Raw genomic sequence first — 17,815 nt, 5'->3', positions numbered from 1 at the left:
CCGCCGCCATCTTACCTCACCGCGCCGCCCCATTGGCCCCGCCCGCCGCCAATCCCCGGCGAGGAAGGGGGGCGCCGCTGCGCGCCCATTGGAGGGAGCGGCTGTCAGTCAGCCAGCCAGGCCCGCTCCCCGGAAATATGGCGTGGAGGCAGCACGTGGGTGGGCGGGTCGGCGTGCATCGGTGGCGGGTGGTTCGCGCTGCCGGCTGCTGCCTACGGAAACACCCCCAACTCCCCTCCTTCCCCCCCCAAGCCGCCGGGCGGCGCTGGAAGAGGCGCCTGTCAGCCCCGTGGCAGCGGTGGCAAAAAGGTGCCTTTCTCCTGCGCTTGTGCCGCCGCGGGAAACCGGCAGTTGTGCTTGCCAGGGGGAGGAGGCGGCCTCCGGCTTCCCTCATCCCTCCGCGCTGAGCCTCTAATACATCATCTCTACATCATACAAGAGAGAGGGGTGGAAGGGCAGGAGGTCACATCTAGCCCTGGGGATGCCAACCCCCAGCAGCGCATTGGAGCCCCCGCGAATTGGAAATACATCTCCAGGGGACTGCTGAGAGGCAGTCATGCCTACACGCCGACACGCTAGCACGTGGGCACGTTCGCATTCCAGAAACCTCCCCCGCTACACTGAAATAGTTGGTGACCTTAAGACCAAACACCAGCTTCAACTCGATCGCCCCAGCCAAGGCTTTGTCCACCTGGGTCTTCAAAACCTCCAGGGCTGAGGACTCCACCACCACTCGAGCTCATACCAGGTGCTTGAAGAACCAGGGCTGGTGAGGAACTACCCTGTCCAGGACAGCCAGGAAAGTCCCTTCAAGTAGAAACGGACAGAAATACAGTAGCCACCCCCCCCCCCCCTTTCTCATTCACAGAATTGTGGACAACAAAGGCTGGAAGGGATTGCAGGAGGTCACATCTAGTCCAAGCCTCGGCTCCAAGCAGAACCAGCCCCAACTACATCATTCCTCATCTTGCACCTGAGCAAGGACCAGTTCAAAAGAAAAGCCATGAACACAGGTGAATGCTCGGTTGACTCCTTTGCCTTTACACTTTTATTGATGTGGATAAATACAGAGAAACATACCTGACAGCAAGATACTGAACACCTGGGAACCAGATTAATTAACCCACAAGAAGCCCTTACTGAGGAGTTGTCACATTTTGTAAGGGGGGGGCAAAATGGAAGGCAGTTTTTATGGGGAAGAGGGGCAGCAGGAGGGCAGGGAACCCCAAAATTATCTGTTTGCAAGCACAAGGCAGCCCTGAGTGCGAGATCAGAAAACACAAAATTTTGCTCTTTGGCTTAGTAGGGGTAAGAAGTGACCTTTGAATTGAACCTCAGGGCTGATCTGAGGCATGTGTAGCGCTTGTGCATGTCCCCCCACTCTTAATGTCCTGCAATGCAGGCACCACCGTGAATGCGCAGGGTGCAAGGAAGCAACAAGGACAGCTTTAAAAGCCATCAAGCACCCTGCCAGCCAGACAGGGTGGCCGTAAAGCCCTGGGGCAAGCTCCCCCCATCCCACATGGCCCTTGGAAGGAAAATGGGTTCACCCTAGAATTTCCACAGCAGTCAGAGATCTCTGTTTTTAAAAACAAATGTCCAAAGTTTTAAGTATTTCAACCTGTCCGAAGTTAAACAACAGAAGCCCCCCTGCAGGGCATGAGTCTCCTGCCTCACGCGGCTGAACAAAAGTTTCCAAAGTCACCGACATGCAGAGACAGGGCCACAACCAACTCGGTGGCTCCCTGTTAAGCTCAAGTTGAGCTAATGTGATGGCAGGAGGCTCGGGCGGCAGTGGAAGTACAGAGAGTGGGTCCTTCCCTCCCGCTCCTGAGGCTTTCCCAGCCACCCCTGCTACTCCCCATCCAGTCGAGGCTGCCCCTGCTCTGACAGCACCTGGGCCAGTTCCAGTCTGGGATGTTTCAGGCTGGATGGAAGTGAAAGTAGCCTCGCCTGCATTGACAGCATCCCCTGGCTGAGCAAGACAAGGAACTTGCATGCAGAAGGGCAGAGCAGAACATTCAGCTCAGCACAGCCCTCCCTCCAGCACCTAGCAACTTAAACCATGTCCTTCTTCATCACCACCAGGAAAATCCACCTAAGCATCTCTATGTAACAGCTGCCTAACTCCCCTAAGTCAGACAACTTTATGTTCCAAGACTCTGGTCACCACAGAATACCAGGCAGGTCAGAACCAACAAGACTTCTTTCACACGCACACACTCAGCTGGGCCACAAACTCCCATCTCCCACCCACACTTAGCACCAGACCAGGCATGTAACAAAGCACAAGAAATCAGGTCCTAATTCCTTGTGTAAGACAAAGATAAAGAATGCAGCAAGATAAAGCCTAGGGGCAATTTTAGCTGGTACCAGAGATGCTCTGCCTGCAGAAAACAAACTGTTCTTCCACATGGATCCAAGCTGCATCCTGGGCACCATGAGGGTTTCCCATGATCCAAACCAGTTTCCTAATTCACGACTGTGTCAACCAATGGAAGACAGGAAGTTTCACCATTTGGACCCCGAATTCTAAGCAGCTCCCCATCCTGTACCAGAATCCACAACACAGGCCAGGGACATCCAACCCTTTGTTCCTCACACACCGCCACCTGTGAAGAATCAAAGCTGCTGTGAACCAGGTAAGAGCAAGAATTGAACAAAAGGAAAGACCCCCAGCATTCTCATTTCACTGCTGGCCTCTCTGGGAGCTAGTAAAGCCAAATGCTCGCTCTCTATTGAAGATGTGGTCATGAGATGCATCTATTTCTACCAGAGAAAAGAGCAATACTCTGGTCCCTTGGTTCAGATTCACAGCTGTAGGCGATGTATATGCAGCTATTTTCATTTTTTAAACCAGTACCTCTGTTTCCAAAACTAACAGGTACAGAGAAACAGCAGCACGTTTTATCTCAAGGGTCAGCTCATCCAGCCCTGGCAGAGAAGACTGCATCTGAGTGAGAAAACAAGCTGTTCCCCTGCTAAAAACATTTTGGTAGGGAAAAGGCAGAAGAGTCAGACCAAAAAGCTTTTGGTCTAGAAATAAAGTAGCCGTGCTGACAGTGAGGGGGGAGGGCAGCAGTTTATGATTAAAAAGAAACAAATCCAGAGTGTAATGCAGAACAGGTCAAATTTCAGAAGAGCATATGGAGAAAATAAATACAGTGGCAACTTGGGAAATTATCTGAACCACGAGGGAGAAGTCATTAGTTTTTCAGCAAGTAAATGGAAAAGAAAAAAAAGCATGCCTAACACTGCTTGGATTCCCCTGCTCCAGGCCTCCACCAGCTGCCAACACTGGCACAGGAGTCCCTCAGGGAGCTGTTTCTGGAGGTGCCCTGCACACAGGGCCAGACATAATGGACTTCTCTAGCCAGCACAAACTCCACTGCCTGACAACGCCAAACCTACAACTTGAGGCATGCGCAGGCTGATCCGAAGGAGTTCCCCCCTCCTTTTGCCTCTCTTGTTCTGATCTTGCTTTCCAGGGGCTACTGCACCAGGTCAGAGTCTTCTAGAGGTTCAAACCCGTGTCAGACTGGCTGACTCCACTGACTTCCACCAGCTTTACTCCACAGGAACAGCAGAGCCCACACGGCTTGTGCATTTTGCAGGATGCCACACAAAGGGACACCTGCCCCACACAATGCAGAGACTATGCACCAGAGATAGCACCTGCAAACTGGCACAGCTGAGGGAAAGCAAAGCAGAGCAGCCAGAGGCCTGACCAAATGCAAGGAGGAGTCTGCTTAGCTGTTATTTCCATCTTAGCACCTTTCCAGGTATAGCCACATGCAGGGGCTGCAGACACAGCTACCTCCCCCGCAAAACTCAAGCCATTTCTAGGCACATGCCTGTATGGCCAGATGACATGGGCTCATGAATGCCAGTAATACAAGAGGCAACACTGAGACCCAGACAACTATACTGGGGGTAGGAGTGCAGGGAAGACACAGATCTAGGCTCCCAATCCCCACAAGAACGCTAGCCCCACTTGAAGTCCCAGCTCCTCATGCATCAGGTCCAGCCCCACATGCCAGCCCGACTCTGGCCACTGAAACACTCAGCCCCAGCTGCCTCAAAAGACTGTTGAAGAACAAGTCACATCATTTTTCTTTAATTAATCTGCATAAAAATCTCGTTCCATAATGACACTGAAGTACATTTTAAAGCATCTGAAATCACAACCCCAGCTTGAGCCCATCTGGGGCGCAGCACCTCTTTCCCTTTCCTAAGTCTCACTTCCATTATTAGGCAGCATTTATCTCAGCAGGAGACTGGAGCAAGGTCCTGGAAGGCACCTTGCTGCTCTTCTCACCACCGGGGTGCCAAGTCCTGGCCCTTTTGTGAGTTTGGCTTGGCACCCGCTCCTCCCCCTACACTCCCCAGACATGCTTTGTCACTAAAGCAATGTGATGGAGCCTGCCACAGCCATTCCAGTGCAACCAGCATGATCTGGTAGGGAGTACCTGGCATGTGCTTCAGGTAGAGGGAAGGGGAAAGCATCAGCCAGGTTCACAGGATGCTCCCCCCTCGCCTTGGAGGGGGAAGGATAAAAGGCCAATACAAGCAGGTGTGCATGTAAAGCGCTTTACGAGGGTGGAGCAGCAGGAACCTCATTCTACGTGTGAAGAAATGGAAGCAGAGGAAGGCAAGACACCACACCCAGGGTTACACCAGCAGTCAGTGGCAGAGCTGTCCCCCCTGCCCCATTTACCAGACTGTGCTACTGCCAGCTGCAGGGCTCTCCTTAGGCACTTCTTGTGCCTCCCTCTCACGCGTCAACCCATACCCCTCTTCATTGCCAGCCATGCCTGGAGCAACCTCGCATTCCCCCTCTCATAAGCTGCTCTGGGAAGGCTGGAGACCAGCAGGGCTTCACCAGCCAGCCAGAGCCTTCAGAAATGGCCTCTTGCAGCAGCCCCCGCCCCACCAGTTACAAAATGAAAAGGAACAGAACACTAACAGATATAACTTACTGTTTAAATTATTTTTAAAAAGTCTTTTAAGAGATTCTGCGACATATTTTAAATACCCCTGCGCCCCGGCCCCTGTAGGACACAAACCCTGGTTGGGGCTTTGTTCCAAGAGGGGACAGACCCCAGCGATTCCAGTGGGATTGGGGGGGGAGGGGGGGAGGGCAGGAGCGTGGAACAAAGAAAGGGCGTTTCTTATCCTTTCACAGCTTGGAGGACTGCGCTCTACATCCCAATAATAAAAACGATAATTAACAGGTCTTTGTGAGGCAGTGGAAGTTAAAACAGCCCCTTCCCTCCCCTGCAGGGGCTGGCCTGAGTCAGGCTCGTCTGTACAAACTCAGTAGTAAAAAGGGCTCTACTTGGGGAGTGGTGGCAGGGGTGGGGGGGGTTCTGACGGCAGAGGGGGCGGTTGGGGTTTGTCCGTGTTGGCGGCTCTGGTGCTCCCAGCAGCCCGCGGATTCAAGTACTCGCTGTACGAGTGCACAAAGTCGAAAGCAGGGGGCTGGGTGGGCTGCATGCCCTGGGCACTCAGCAGTGAGTGCAGCATGTTGACTGTATCCTGGTAGTCAATGGCCTGGGTTGCGTTGTGGCCATTGGCCCCGGCAGGACCTTTGTCTGTTTTGCTGTGGGCACCCCTGGCTTTGCCAGCCTGGGGCAAGGGAAGGCCAGGGGTGTCTGAGCTGTGCCCAGGTAGCTGAGCTGTGCCAGGGAGGTGGGGGTAGAACTGCATGCCGGAAGTTTTGGAGCTTTTACTGATTTTTGGTGGGTGCTCGTGCACTACAGTCGACGCCTCCTCCAGGAGTGGCCTCTTTCGAGCGGAGCCAGACAAGCCAAAGCCCTTGTGAGGCAAAGCACTCTGCTGGCCACTGTGCTTCAAGTCTCCAGGCCGCTTGTTCCCGGCAACGCTGGTGCCGGCTGCCGGCTGCACATGCAAATGTTTGTGAATGTGGTGGTTGTGATGGTGGTGGTGGTGATTAGAAGAGTGGCCCTTGTGCTTCTCCTTGTGGTCACGGCTCTTCCCGCTGCTCTCGTCTGAGGAGCTGTGCCTGTCCGAGGCAGCTGGCACCTTGATCCGCATTTTTATCTCCTCAGGCTTGGAGGGCAGCGGCCTGTCTCCAGCACCGCCGGCCACAGGGATCCTTAGCTTGAGGGCAGAAGCCTTGTCTCCCTTGTCGGCAGCAAGGCGCTCTGCGCTCTCTGAGCCACCAATGGGGATCTTAAGGATGATAGGGGAGGGTGTGCCCTCAGGCTGCGCCTCCCGCTCCCGCTGCTGCTGCACCAGCAGGTTCTGCGCGGCATAGGCGTACTGAGACCGCACATTGGCCTCCATGTTCTCCAGCTGCCGCTTCTGTGCAGCCAGCTCCTCAGCATGCTTGGCCCGGTACTCCTTCAATGACACCTTTGCCGAGGGTGCGCTCTTGCTGCCCTGCTTCTGGTACGTGGTGCCATCCTGTTGCAGAGGGTGGTCGGTGGCTGCCGCACCCTCATTAGTCCTGTGACCTTGGCTGGCCTCTAGTTTGTGCGGCGGGTGCTGGGACATCCAGTGGTCTGACTGCGACGTCTCCAAGCCGCCCTGGGAGCTGGGCGAGTCTGCAGCAGCTGGGAGGGAAGATGCAGCACCTGCGGTGGAGGAAGTCGACATGCTCATCAAGCCAGCGATGTTCATGTCTGAGCTATTGTTCCTGGAGATCATGCTGAGGATTGTCTGCTCCGAGAGGCTCTCATCCTCTCCGTGGTCATCGGCCTTGGATTTCTTGGCTGCCTGAGAGGCCTGAAAGGAGACAGAAAAGGCATTTGCATGCTGCTGGCTCTGCATCACAGGCTCCATTCCTTACTGGGGTAGGTGCAGGCTGCTGCAACTGATGCCACTGCCTCTATGCAAGGCAACAGCAGGCCTGAGGAGCTCATGAGCAGTTATCCCAGTGGTGCAACTTTAGTACTTGACTGTCCTGCAACAAGTCTGGCTTTCCTTAGGCTTCCTAGATCAACCAATCTCACCAGCCAGCTAGGCTAGATAATCCTCAGCCAGCATCTTCTTGGGGGAGCATATCACACGGCAAAGGTACATGCACCAGCAAATCTAGGCCATGCTGGAGTGAGAAGCAGCAGCCAGCTGGCACAAGCTGCAAGTGGCAGCCATTGAGAGGGCAGATCACTCTCAGTTCAGGAGGTCAGCCAGCCTATTCAAGAACCTTGGAAGCCTTGAATGCTGCTAGGAGGTAAGTGTAAATTAAAGCTCAGTCCTCAGGGAAAGCAGCAGACAAGCCTTTCCACCTCTGCCTGGGTAAGAAGCATCCAACTCATCCACAGGGAATGAGCTCATCAGCCTGAGCTGAAGAACAGTGAGGCTTCCAGTGTGCTAATTCAAAACTCATGAAAACAAGCATCCATGGAATTTTGTTCTGCGGCATTTCCCTCCCCAGACATTGGCTGGCATTGTTAACAGAGATACCGCACAAACGTGGCCCAGACACTTCACAGACTGCGTTCTCTAGGAGTCAGCAGTGGGAAGCAGCCCAGCACAGGAGATTCTTACCCGCCAGTTCCGGATGCGTTTGAGTCGGTTCGGAGTTTTCTCAAGGATCTGCAGGAACTCATGAGTCAGCTCTGCAAAGGAGACACACAGAACAGAGACAGGAATGTCAGAAGGATACAGAGCACCCCCTGCTTACTGATGGGTGGAGCTACTCGAGATGAGATGGAGCTATTCCAGGAAGGGAAATGCTGAGAACTAGTAACACTGGCCCACATTTAAATTCATCCCCTTTCATGCGTTTTATTGTCTCTAGTGTACCACAGAAGCTGCCACGCTGGAAACCTCAGCAAGATCAGAAGCCCTTTGAGTCCATGAAGCGGCCGTGTCTGATTGGCAGACCCAGGAACAGAGATGCCAAGGTAATAAAAATGCCTTTTTGGGAGGGAACCTTGCTCCAAAACTTACCATCTAAGAGCTCCAGAGTTACAGTGCCATCAACGTATTCCCACCAGTGCTTCCCGTCCGTGGAGACTGGGATCTCCCAGTTGGACCACTTACAAGCCAGGTGGATACAGACGCAGGCCACAACGGGAGGGGTGTACTGCAGGCTGAAGGTGGTCAGGTGCAGGCTGACGTCACCAGCAGGGAGAGAGAAACAGAAAGCCATGAACTCCCAAGCCTGAACCTCAGCACACACAATCGCCCGCTGAACAGACACTGCGGATGAGGTGGGCATGGCGGGAATGTTCCTGAAGGGACACGGGCAATTCCTCCCCTGGTACGGCCCTGTTTTACAGGCGTCTCTATCCTGCACTGCCAATGCACTCATTGTGCCCCTGCTCTGCTCAAACCAATTCAGCTCCGGGCTTCTCCACAAGGTTTCCCACAGGCCCGTGCCAATCGTGGGCTTTGAGGCCTAGCGCGGGAAAAAGTAAACCCCTGAGCCTGCACAGGCCCCACAGAGTATGGGCAGTTAGGTTATTTGGTCGTGCCTGGGCTCTGCCCAACCTGAAAAGAAATTCAGACAAGTCCGCTCCTGCCGCTGAAGCAAGTTTACGTGGCTGGAGAATGCAGATCCCCAAGCCACATGGCACTCCTGTGAAGTCAACATGATGGGTGAGGACACACATATCATCGCGACAAAACCGGAGAAAACACAGGTCACAAGAGGAAGCCTATAGAGCCTGCACCTCCCTTGAAGTTTGACCTCATCAACCATGCAGAGCTCCAGACAGCAAAGCAATGAGAAAAAAAAATTAGCCACAGCCAACGCAGGCAGGTGCTGGCAAAACAGGCGCGTCCCAGGAGGTACAGAGAGGCTATGGAAAGGAGGAATGATTAAGGAAAGCCTCACGCCCGCTCTGTGAGATATTTATCATAGACGCACACATCATGACTTCTTGGCAAGGCTGAACCACTTCAAAATCAAAGCGGGGAATCGATCTGTTCTGCACAAGAGACACAGTGCGCCCTCCACACGTTTACAATGCTCACTTCAAATACAGGGTTTACAAACGCACTAATTTAGGAGTTAAAATGGATTACAACAGGCTCCTCAAAGAAAAAGAGATGGGCAACTTCTGAACTGTCCCAGATGACTTGATCAATTGAAATGGACTCTTCCAACCTTTACTACCTTCAAACGTAACCCATACCCACTATTTATTTTTAAGAAATGTAAATTGTAATTTAGCCAAGTCATTAAGAATTGTTGTAAATGATTATGAACATTACAGAAGCTAGATGGGCTGAAATGGGGTCATTCCAACAGGGTTAGCTCAGTTAGGTGTTACACTTTCTCTAAAGGTAACACACACAGCACTTCTGGCTGACGACTCGGTGGCAGAAGAGGGAGCAGGAGGACACCTCTGCTGAGCACAAATACTGAGCTCAGGGACTGCGATTCACTGACACCCCTGCCTTCCCCACAATCTCCTAGCACTAGATCTGCTAAACAAGACACTAGCCATTGAGTCAACTGGAAATTGAGAGCTGCGTTTAACAGTGTGCCCCACCTGCTTTTGAGCTGCTCTGACTTATTAGTGACCCTCCATTTTTCAAAGAAGCTAAGATTAGCAAGAGACTGATGTTTGATCCTACACATCATTAACTACCAGCGTGGCATTTTGTGCTTCTAGTTCAGCTTCCTAATGAAAATCTTTGTATAGGAATTTATTTACACTAAATATTTAAATACGTTAAAATGGAGAGACTGTGGAATCCTGAAGCCAACTGTCATGAACCCAGGATATTCAGCCAGGGTTTCACTTGAAGTTAAAATGGGTAAATAACCTCAAGTGCTACATTTTAGTGACACCGTAAGGGAGAAAGCGAAACAGTTGTTTTTAAAAATGCGATCAAGTTAATCTGGAATGCCTAATTCATAACATCATTTCATGGCATCACTACAAGGTAGAGTTAAGAGTGCTTTAACTGTGCATTTCTTACCTTATACTTTGATTTTTTAAGGGTAACCTTAATTCTATATCCTTGGTTTTGTAATGATTGGTTTGGGGATAAATACAATGTCACTAAAATACATTTCACAGGGAGGTGGGGGTAGTCTTTTTTTACCCATAAATTATAACATACTCTTTTATAACAGTCTGTCTGGGAATCCCATAATACAACACTGTACTAAGGTCCCGCAAACTTCTGAATATAAAACACTTAGAAGTTCTACACAATGTTTCCACAGATCCTGCCAGAGAAAGCAGCAGGGATGGAAGGAAGGGCATTACCTCCCCCTTACAGCTGGGTAAAAGGACACAGGGAGGGAGCAGCCTGCCCAAAGTCACATACCAGCAGTGGCAAAAGAAACAGAATTTTCCAATGCCAGTATTCCGTCTACACTAGAAAGGATTTGCTATTAAAAGTAACTGGAGATGCAGCTCTCAGACCAATGCAATTTTTTGTCAGGATACATCAGAGTCCCCTCAACAAAATACACTATACCAGCAAAATGACTGCATCAGCACAACACTGGCTACACTGGAGTTTTTGCAAGCAGACCCATGTCTAGCAAGGAGTATAGGAAAAAAACAAATTTAACTCAGGCTCCTTTACCAACACAGCTCTGCCAGAAAAACTTGGCAGACCTCTAGACCCAGGCCTGACTTTGTGCCAACATGATATTTTCTGGCAGCTTGCAGTAATTTAGGAACCAGAGCCCCCAAAAGACTGTGATTTCCCTCCTTTAAAGCTTTTAGTTATATTACTAGGTCTAACTTCTCTCAACACCCTCAAGAAGTCAACCTAGGTTTCTGCTGCACGCGAACAGCCCAGGTCAGAATTTTGTTCCGCGGGTTTGCATGAAGCAATGATGTAGGAGTTACCATCGTCCACCTTTTTTTCTTTAATCGAAATTTTAATTCCTGTCTTTTGAAATAAGAAATAGATTTTCCCGTTCTAATCTGAAAGTCCAAAAGCAGCTCCAGATATTTCAAGAGGAAAAGAAGTGTCTTTGTTCTTCTCCGTGTCCATCACTTTAGGAATAAGAAGGGTTCAGCTTTACAGACCACTGCCTCTTATGTTAGTATACAAAGAAACAGCAAGACAGAACTGGCCCTCACATTGCCTCTCTTGATTTATAGTTGTTTGGGGTGGGACCTTATTTGTTCTGTGTTTAGACAGCACCTAGCACCGCGGTGCTCCGGGCTACAATTTCAGTGTTCCAGGTCACACTGTAATGAAACTAGTAAAATACCGATCACATCCTTTAACATCCTCTCTAGAATCAGTTTCTTCTGTGGATTTTAGCAGCAACTGAATTCCCTCTATACCTCCATCTGGAATATTTCAAATCCGATGGGAAACCGTGGGGCAGGGAGAGTTTCTCTTCTGGAATAGCTCTGAATAAATCCCAGGTATTCACTAGACAACGACCCTCCCCAAGAGATTACAAGACATATGCCCTCCTACAGATAAAACCCTGGGCCAGAAACACACAAATCAATTTTAAAGTAATAATAACCTGTTAGTAGCCATGAAGTAGGAAGTTTGTGCCAAATCCTTGCTGGCTGGAAACGAAAAAAAAAGAAATAAGAGTTAGCCTGGATACTGCTACAGAGACAGTCAGTTAGCAGTGTTCATGATGGATAAGAACCAACTGTAAAGTATCTTACTGGTCTGATTAGCTCTAGCTCCACCCTGCACCTATTGTTCTACTCAAAAGCAAGTTCTTTGTTTTCCTGCATTTCAGTATAGTAATGGCCCTCTGGTTCCAGTGACCTGCAACTGCAGAATCTTTATTCTGAAGCTCAGTATACCACCATTAAACATACAAGATGGAGGTCTGGACATGTCCACAGAGAACCATGAGTCAATGCTACCCCCACATGCTTAAGCAGCCCTTTTCTAGAAAAAAAATGTTTCAAGTTATAGAGAGCGTTAAGCTCCCTGTGTGAATCAATTCACCTATGACCAAAACGCAGTTGCCTGTGTAGCAGAAGGCAACAAGCGTACAACAGCATACTGCGAGTCTCTTACCTCGCACTAGCTGCGTGCACTTCACCACATGGGTATGGGGGTGATCAATAGTGATCTCGAAACCTGAAAGAAAAGAAGAAACACGAGGCCATTAGGAGATGGACAGAATTCAGCCACAGTACTACATACCATGCATGCCTCCTGCTCCTGGAAAGGCAAATCTGTTCCTTGTACTTCCCCTCCCCATTAAAATCTCCTGCTTTCTGCTCAGAGACAGACAGAATAAAGTAGGCTGTCTTCCTATATCCAGGAGGCTGAAGCTGCCCAAATACAAAGCCTGAAGGTTATTGCTGCTTCCTGGTCTCCAAGCAGCTAAATAAACTTCACCTCACTGTAGAGAGAACAGCTATTACGGATATGAGAAGAACAACAGGACAAAATCTCTTGCAAGAGCTGAAAGGAAGGAAGATGACAATGGCACCTGCTCAGAGGAATTGTTGTCACTCAAAGTCAAGAGGAAGAAGGTGTCTTCCTTCTGAGGAGTCTGAATATCAGGTGCAGGTATTCCTTACTCCACATTCCCATTCAGTACATACACTTTGCATAGACAAGCCCATGTGAGCAACCTGCTTTTTTGCTGTCTAATTAGCATATTCTAAGGAGAACAGGGGGAAAAGGGGATGGCTAAGAGAAGTCACTGGAAAACTGAGCACAGGCTTCCTGTGTAACCATGAGCGAGTCACTTAATACCTATGGGTCCTCATTTCACCACTCTGGAAGCTAGGGATCATTCCTGCTTACTCACTTTACAGTGGAGTTAGAAGTAGCGAAGATTTTTCCAGAACTTTAACTGCAAAGGGCTCTATATTTTCATTGCCTTGCACACTGAAGAACTGTATGTTTGAATATAACTTAATTTTGAATTCATCAGGATTAGTCATTTAAAAAAAAAAAGGCTAATAACAATCTAACAGAACCTCCTCTACAGGAGCTTCTATCACTTAATTACCTGGACTTGCAAGAAAGGCCCAATCTTAGAAACAATGAAGGGCTACGATTAAAACAATAATGAAGAAAACTAAGGCTGTGACAGCTCTGTTGACCTTGAGAAAATACTCATCCCACAGAAATACAGTGCCCCACTGAAAACTGCTGCCCATCCTGGCCACTGCATTACAGTGCCGTGTTGCTATAGTGTTTAACAATCTGTATCCATAGAAAAATTGGCATCTAAGCAGTACAAAACCTGCTGGGGGAAAAAAACAGGTCAAGCTTTACATGTTTACATTTTTCCCCCTGAACACTTAGCTTGAGTTGAAGTTAAACCTGAAACACTGATAATAAAAACAAGCCATGAGTTGAAAGTGTGAGGGAAAAAAAAGGTGGGGTGCCTAGACTCATGCTCTCCTGCTGGCCAGTTGCACCTCTGCCATTTGGCTGTGGAGAAGACTGGGGTTAGACTCTCCGCTCTCCTCCTGGGTCCGGGATTTGAGTAGCAGCCCGTCCGCTTTGAAAAACTTACCCAGGGTCTGCAGTATAATGCTCTCTAGAATGACCAGGTCTTGGGCTTGTTGCAGGTAAGCCTGGGGTTGAGAGGACAGGCAGGTTACTCACGAGGAGGCACTCTGTATAAAGCCTGCACATTTCTAACATGCTCTCTCAGGAAAGCAAAAAATAAAGGGGGAATCATTATCCCACTCAGTGCTAGAGGGAACTGACAAAGATTCCCCCCCACAAGAGAGAAAGCAGAGTGCTGGGTGGACCCGATGCCCTGTTGGCAATCGTCTCACAGGGGCTGCTGACGGATCCACGCTGGCCCAGTTTCTCTTCTGAGGAGACGAAGACCAGTTTTAGACACCACAGGACACATCAGCAGGAGCAGCTGGGTAAACAGTTAATTTTTTCCTAAAGCTTTGGGCAGGGTTGCATACTCTGTACCAGTAAGGAAGGATTCTCACAAGATGGGGAACAGCAATATTTCTAGCAATCCCATCACTAGATGGGAGAGAGGAGGACGGAACTACATACACACCATTTTCTGCTCTTTACCTTGACAGTTGACATCCATGCCCTACTTTAATGCAGACGCCTTTAACATAGCCACTGCTACGTGGCACAATTGAGTCTCACATTCACACCAGTATAGCAGAAAGAAATAAGGGACACACAGAGCAGGAGAGAAAAGTCTTTTGCTATCCAGAAGCCAAAAAACTCTATGGTGTATAGCAGCGGGAAACTTGAAAGTTTCGTAACCATCTATTCTGCAACGTAACCATTCATCTGCAGAATGAATAGCTCTGTACTTGATATAATGAGACACTTCAGGATACAAGACCCCTGGAGCACACTGTCATCCCTCAGCTTCTTCTCCCACCAAGTGACACAATCACATCACCAATGTCCAGCCACTTACCTCACTCCTAGTGTCTGGGAGAGGATCTTGGGGGTGCAAACAGGCGTGTGCCACCTTGATGACGTGCTCCAGCTTACGAGGCTGTTCCTCCACCTTGGCTGCCAAGAACAAGGCTGCCGGTGCCACGGACTGCGTGGAGGAGGACGAAAGAAGGAAAAACCTTGTAATAAATGTCTGGAATCAAGGACAAAAGCAGAGAAAATCCCTTTCTGAAGTGGACTAAGCAATAATCACCCATGTTTGTGTCTAGGATGTGCAAGATCAGAATGACCTGCAATCACTTCATATCTCTTGCCTTCCCAGCCAGCCAAGCCTCAGCCTCTCACCATGGATCAGCACTGGCCCCATTTTACATATGGGAAAACAGACACAGAAGCAGCAAGAACTACTAGGGGACACAACATGAAACTAGCAGAGAGTAAGTTTAAAACTGACAAAAATAAGTTCCTTTTTTAAATCCAGCATGTCATTCAAGGGTGGAACTTGTTGCCACCAGATGTGGTGGAAGCTGACAGTTTAGGCAGATTCAAAAAGGGATTGGACACATTCTTGGAGGAAAGGGGCATCAGTTGCCATTAAACACAGGATCAGGGGCACGGCCTCTGAATTAGAACTTCCTAGACCTTAAGCGCTGGAGGCTAGAAGTGAGAGGGGAACAGGGTAAAAAAACAAAAAAAACCCAAAACCCTTTGTCACCCCTTTTGCTCTCCCTTTCAGCACCTGCTCTCTGCCACCATGCAACACAGGCCTATGCGATGTGCCATGGGGTCAAGGGCCTTGGCCCATCATGGAAAACTATAAACATCCCTTAAGAAGGGAGGCCACTGAAGACACATCAGATGGAACAACAAAAAAGAAAACAGGAACAGGAGTGAGGTCACAGGTTAATAACAAGGGATTCGAAAGGGGACACATAGCAGAGCACACTGACCAGTGCCCACTGCCCCTTGAACAAGTCAAGGGAACCTGTGAACACCAACCAGTGACATATTGCCCTGAGCAGAAGAGTGCCAGGAAGAAAGGCCCACACTCACCTGGGCAATCTCCAGCCAAAGCCTCCTTCCTGCTCCTTCTGGCTTGGCCAGAGCCAGAAGGAAGTTGACCAGGAGGCCCTGGGGCTTGGTGGGGCCATGGACAGGAAGCGCATAACAAAAAATGCGGGGAGATGTGCAGCCAGAACCTCAGCAGAATGTTATGGAGAAGGCAGAAGAGGGGCTGCAGCCTGGCAGTCAAGGTCCTCACATGACATAGGCCAATTTGTCACCTTGTGGGACATGGGCCTAGGCCCACCAGGTAACCTATTAGCCTCCCTCAGATGAATCCATGGAGCCAGTGGACACCACCAGTTATACTCTGCCCAGAAACAGGAAGGTACTAGAGACAGGAAAGCGACCCTGCAGTCCCTGGGGACCCTCCCAGCCAAAGCCTCCTTCCTAGCAAGATATATGGCCAGTTTAGCCAGGGCCAGGAGGAGGCTAACCAGGAGGTTCTGGGGCTTGGTGGGACCATGGACAAGGAGTGCAGGAGCAGGGGGAGATGGAGTGCAGCCTGGCACACTCAAAGTCCCTGCATAACAGGACTTTTAACATGTCAAGGAAATCATGGGCCCAGGCCTGCCAAGAAAACTCTAAGCCCCCTCTAGCACTGGGGGCCACTAATGACACTTTACTGAGCACTCAAGATAAATAATAGTAAAAACAGGGACAGGAGTGGATGTCAGAGATTAGAGTACCAAGCAGGGACAACAAGTAGAGCACATCTGACAGTGTTCACGGGCCCTCAAACAAGTCTAAGGAGCCAGTGGACACTACCCAGTGATACTCTGCCTGGAGATGGGAACAAGACAAGGAAAGCAGTCCTACAATCCCTGGGGACCCTCCTGGCCAGAGCCTCCTTCCTGTAACCTTAGCCAGGTCCAGGTGAAGGATGCCTGGGAGGTCCTGGGACTTGGTGGGGCCACACTACAAAAAAAAGGCACAGGGAAGAAGCGCAGCCAGAATCTCAGCAGGAGGTTCTGGAGGAAGAAGGCAGAAGAGGGGCTGCAGCCAGGCACCCCCAAGGTCCCCAAGTGACAGCCTCCTTCCTGGTAAGTTGCACACCCAGCGTAGCCAGGGCCAAAAAGAGGTTGATCAGGAGGCCCCAGGACTTTGTGAGGCTACGGACAGGAAGCACATAAAAAAGGCATGGGGGAGATGTGTAATGAGAGCCTCAACAAGAAGTTCTGGAGCAGGTGGAAGAGACGCTGCAGCCTGGTGCACTCAAGGTCCCAGAATGACAGGATTTTTAACACGTCAGGGAAAATCACAGGCCCAGACCCACCAAGGAAACTATAAGGTCCCTTTATTACTGGGGGCCACTAATGACACGTCACAGATGACTTGAGACAAATCATAATGAAAATGGGGACAAGAGTGGAGGTCAGAGGTTAAAAGAGTGAGTGAGCAGAGCACATCGGACAGCACCCACAGGCCCTCAAATAAGTCTAAGCAGCCAGTGGACACCGCCCAGTGATACTCTACCTGGAGATGGGAACACACTAGGGACAGGAAAGCAACCTCACAGTCCCTGGGGACCCTCCCAGCCAGAGCCTCCTTCCTGATAAGGTACACAGCCAGTTTAGCCAGCGCCAGGAGGTTGACCAGGAGATCCTGGGGCTTGGTGGAGCCACAGACAGGGAGTGCATATATGAACAGGAACGGGGAACAGCGCAGCCAGAGCCTCAGGAGGAGTTTCTGGAGGAAGGAGGCAGAAGAGGGACTGCAGCCTTGTGCACTCCTGGTCCCCATGTGACACAGAATTTAACACTCCCTTTAGTATCGGGGCCACTAACGATGCATTCCAGATAACCTGGGACAACTAATAACGAAGACGGGGACAGAAGCAGATGTCCCACATGGCAGGACTTTTAACATGGCATGGAAAGTCACCAGCTCAGGTGCCTGCCAAGGAAACTATAAGCCCCAGGGACCACTAATGATGCTTTACTTACAACTTGGGGCAAATAACAATGAAAACAGGGTCAGAAGCAGAAACCCCACGTGACACTGGCCTACTCCTCACAGGCCCAGGGGCCAGCCAAGGAAACTATAGTACTGGGGACAGCTCATGGCACGTTATAGGTGACTTGGGATAAATAACATGGGAACCGGGGACAGAAGCCCAGCCCTAGCCTTGACCCCAGCCCCCCGGCGCTCGTCCCGCCCCGCACTCACGTTGCGGTGGAACTGCGTGAAGGCCTGCACCATGTAGAAGCGGTGCACGTAGACAATGGCCGTGTTAATGGTCAGCTGCGAGCTGCGCGGCCGGTCAAGGAAAAGGCGCGGACGAGCCCTCCCCCCGTTTCCCCACCCCCCCCGCACTCGAGCGCAGGCTGCGCGGCCTAGCGCGGCGGATACACGTTGAGGCGCTGGCCCATGTCCTGCAGCAAGTTAGCCGCCTGCTGCCGGTACGACAGCTCCTTGTCGGGGTCCAGGCCGGCGCGGCGCGAGGGGCTGCGCTCCAGCTGCTCGCGCGTGAAGT

General features: G+C 50.5%; 1 protein-coding gene across 1 annotated transcript; it reads right to left on the bottom strand.

The window, feature by feature from the left end:
- Nucleotides 1-4,101: 4,101 nt before the first annotated feature.
- Nucleotides 4,102-17,800, bottom strand: CCNT1 (cyclin T1). The gene is made up of 9 exons (XM_019556447.1): nt 17,692-17,800; nt 17,509-17,590; nt 14,297-14,470; nt 13,406-13,466; nt 11,944-12,006; nt 11,429-11,474; nt 7,921-8,084; nt 7,516-7,586; nt 4,102-6,750 (listed from the first exon to the last, which is right to left on the bottom strand). Exons 1-9 carry the CDS (start codon nt 17,709-17,711, stop codon nt 5,335-5,337), a joined length of 2,097 nt encoding a protein of 698 aa, XP_019411992.1. The 5' UTR covers nt 17,712-17,800; the 3' UTR covers nt 4,102-5,334.
- Nucleotides 17,801-17,815: the final 15 nt, after the last annotated feature.

The sequence above is a fragment of the Crocodylus porosus genome, unplaced genomic scaffold, assembly GCF_001723895.1.
Source record: "Crocodylus porosus isolate Cpor-Errol unplaced genomic scaffold, CroPor_comp1, whole genome shotgun sequence".
In the NCBI taxonomy this organism is placed as follows: domain Eukaryota; kingdom Metazoa; phylum Chordata; order Crocodylia; family Crocodylidae; genus Crocodylus; species Crocodylus porosus.
This window is presented reverse-complemented; position numbering and strand designations above follow the sequence as displayed.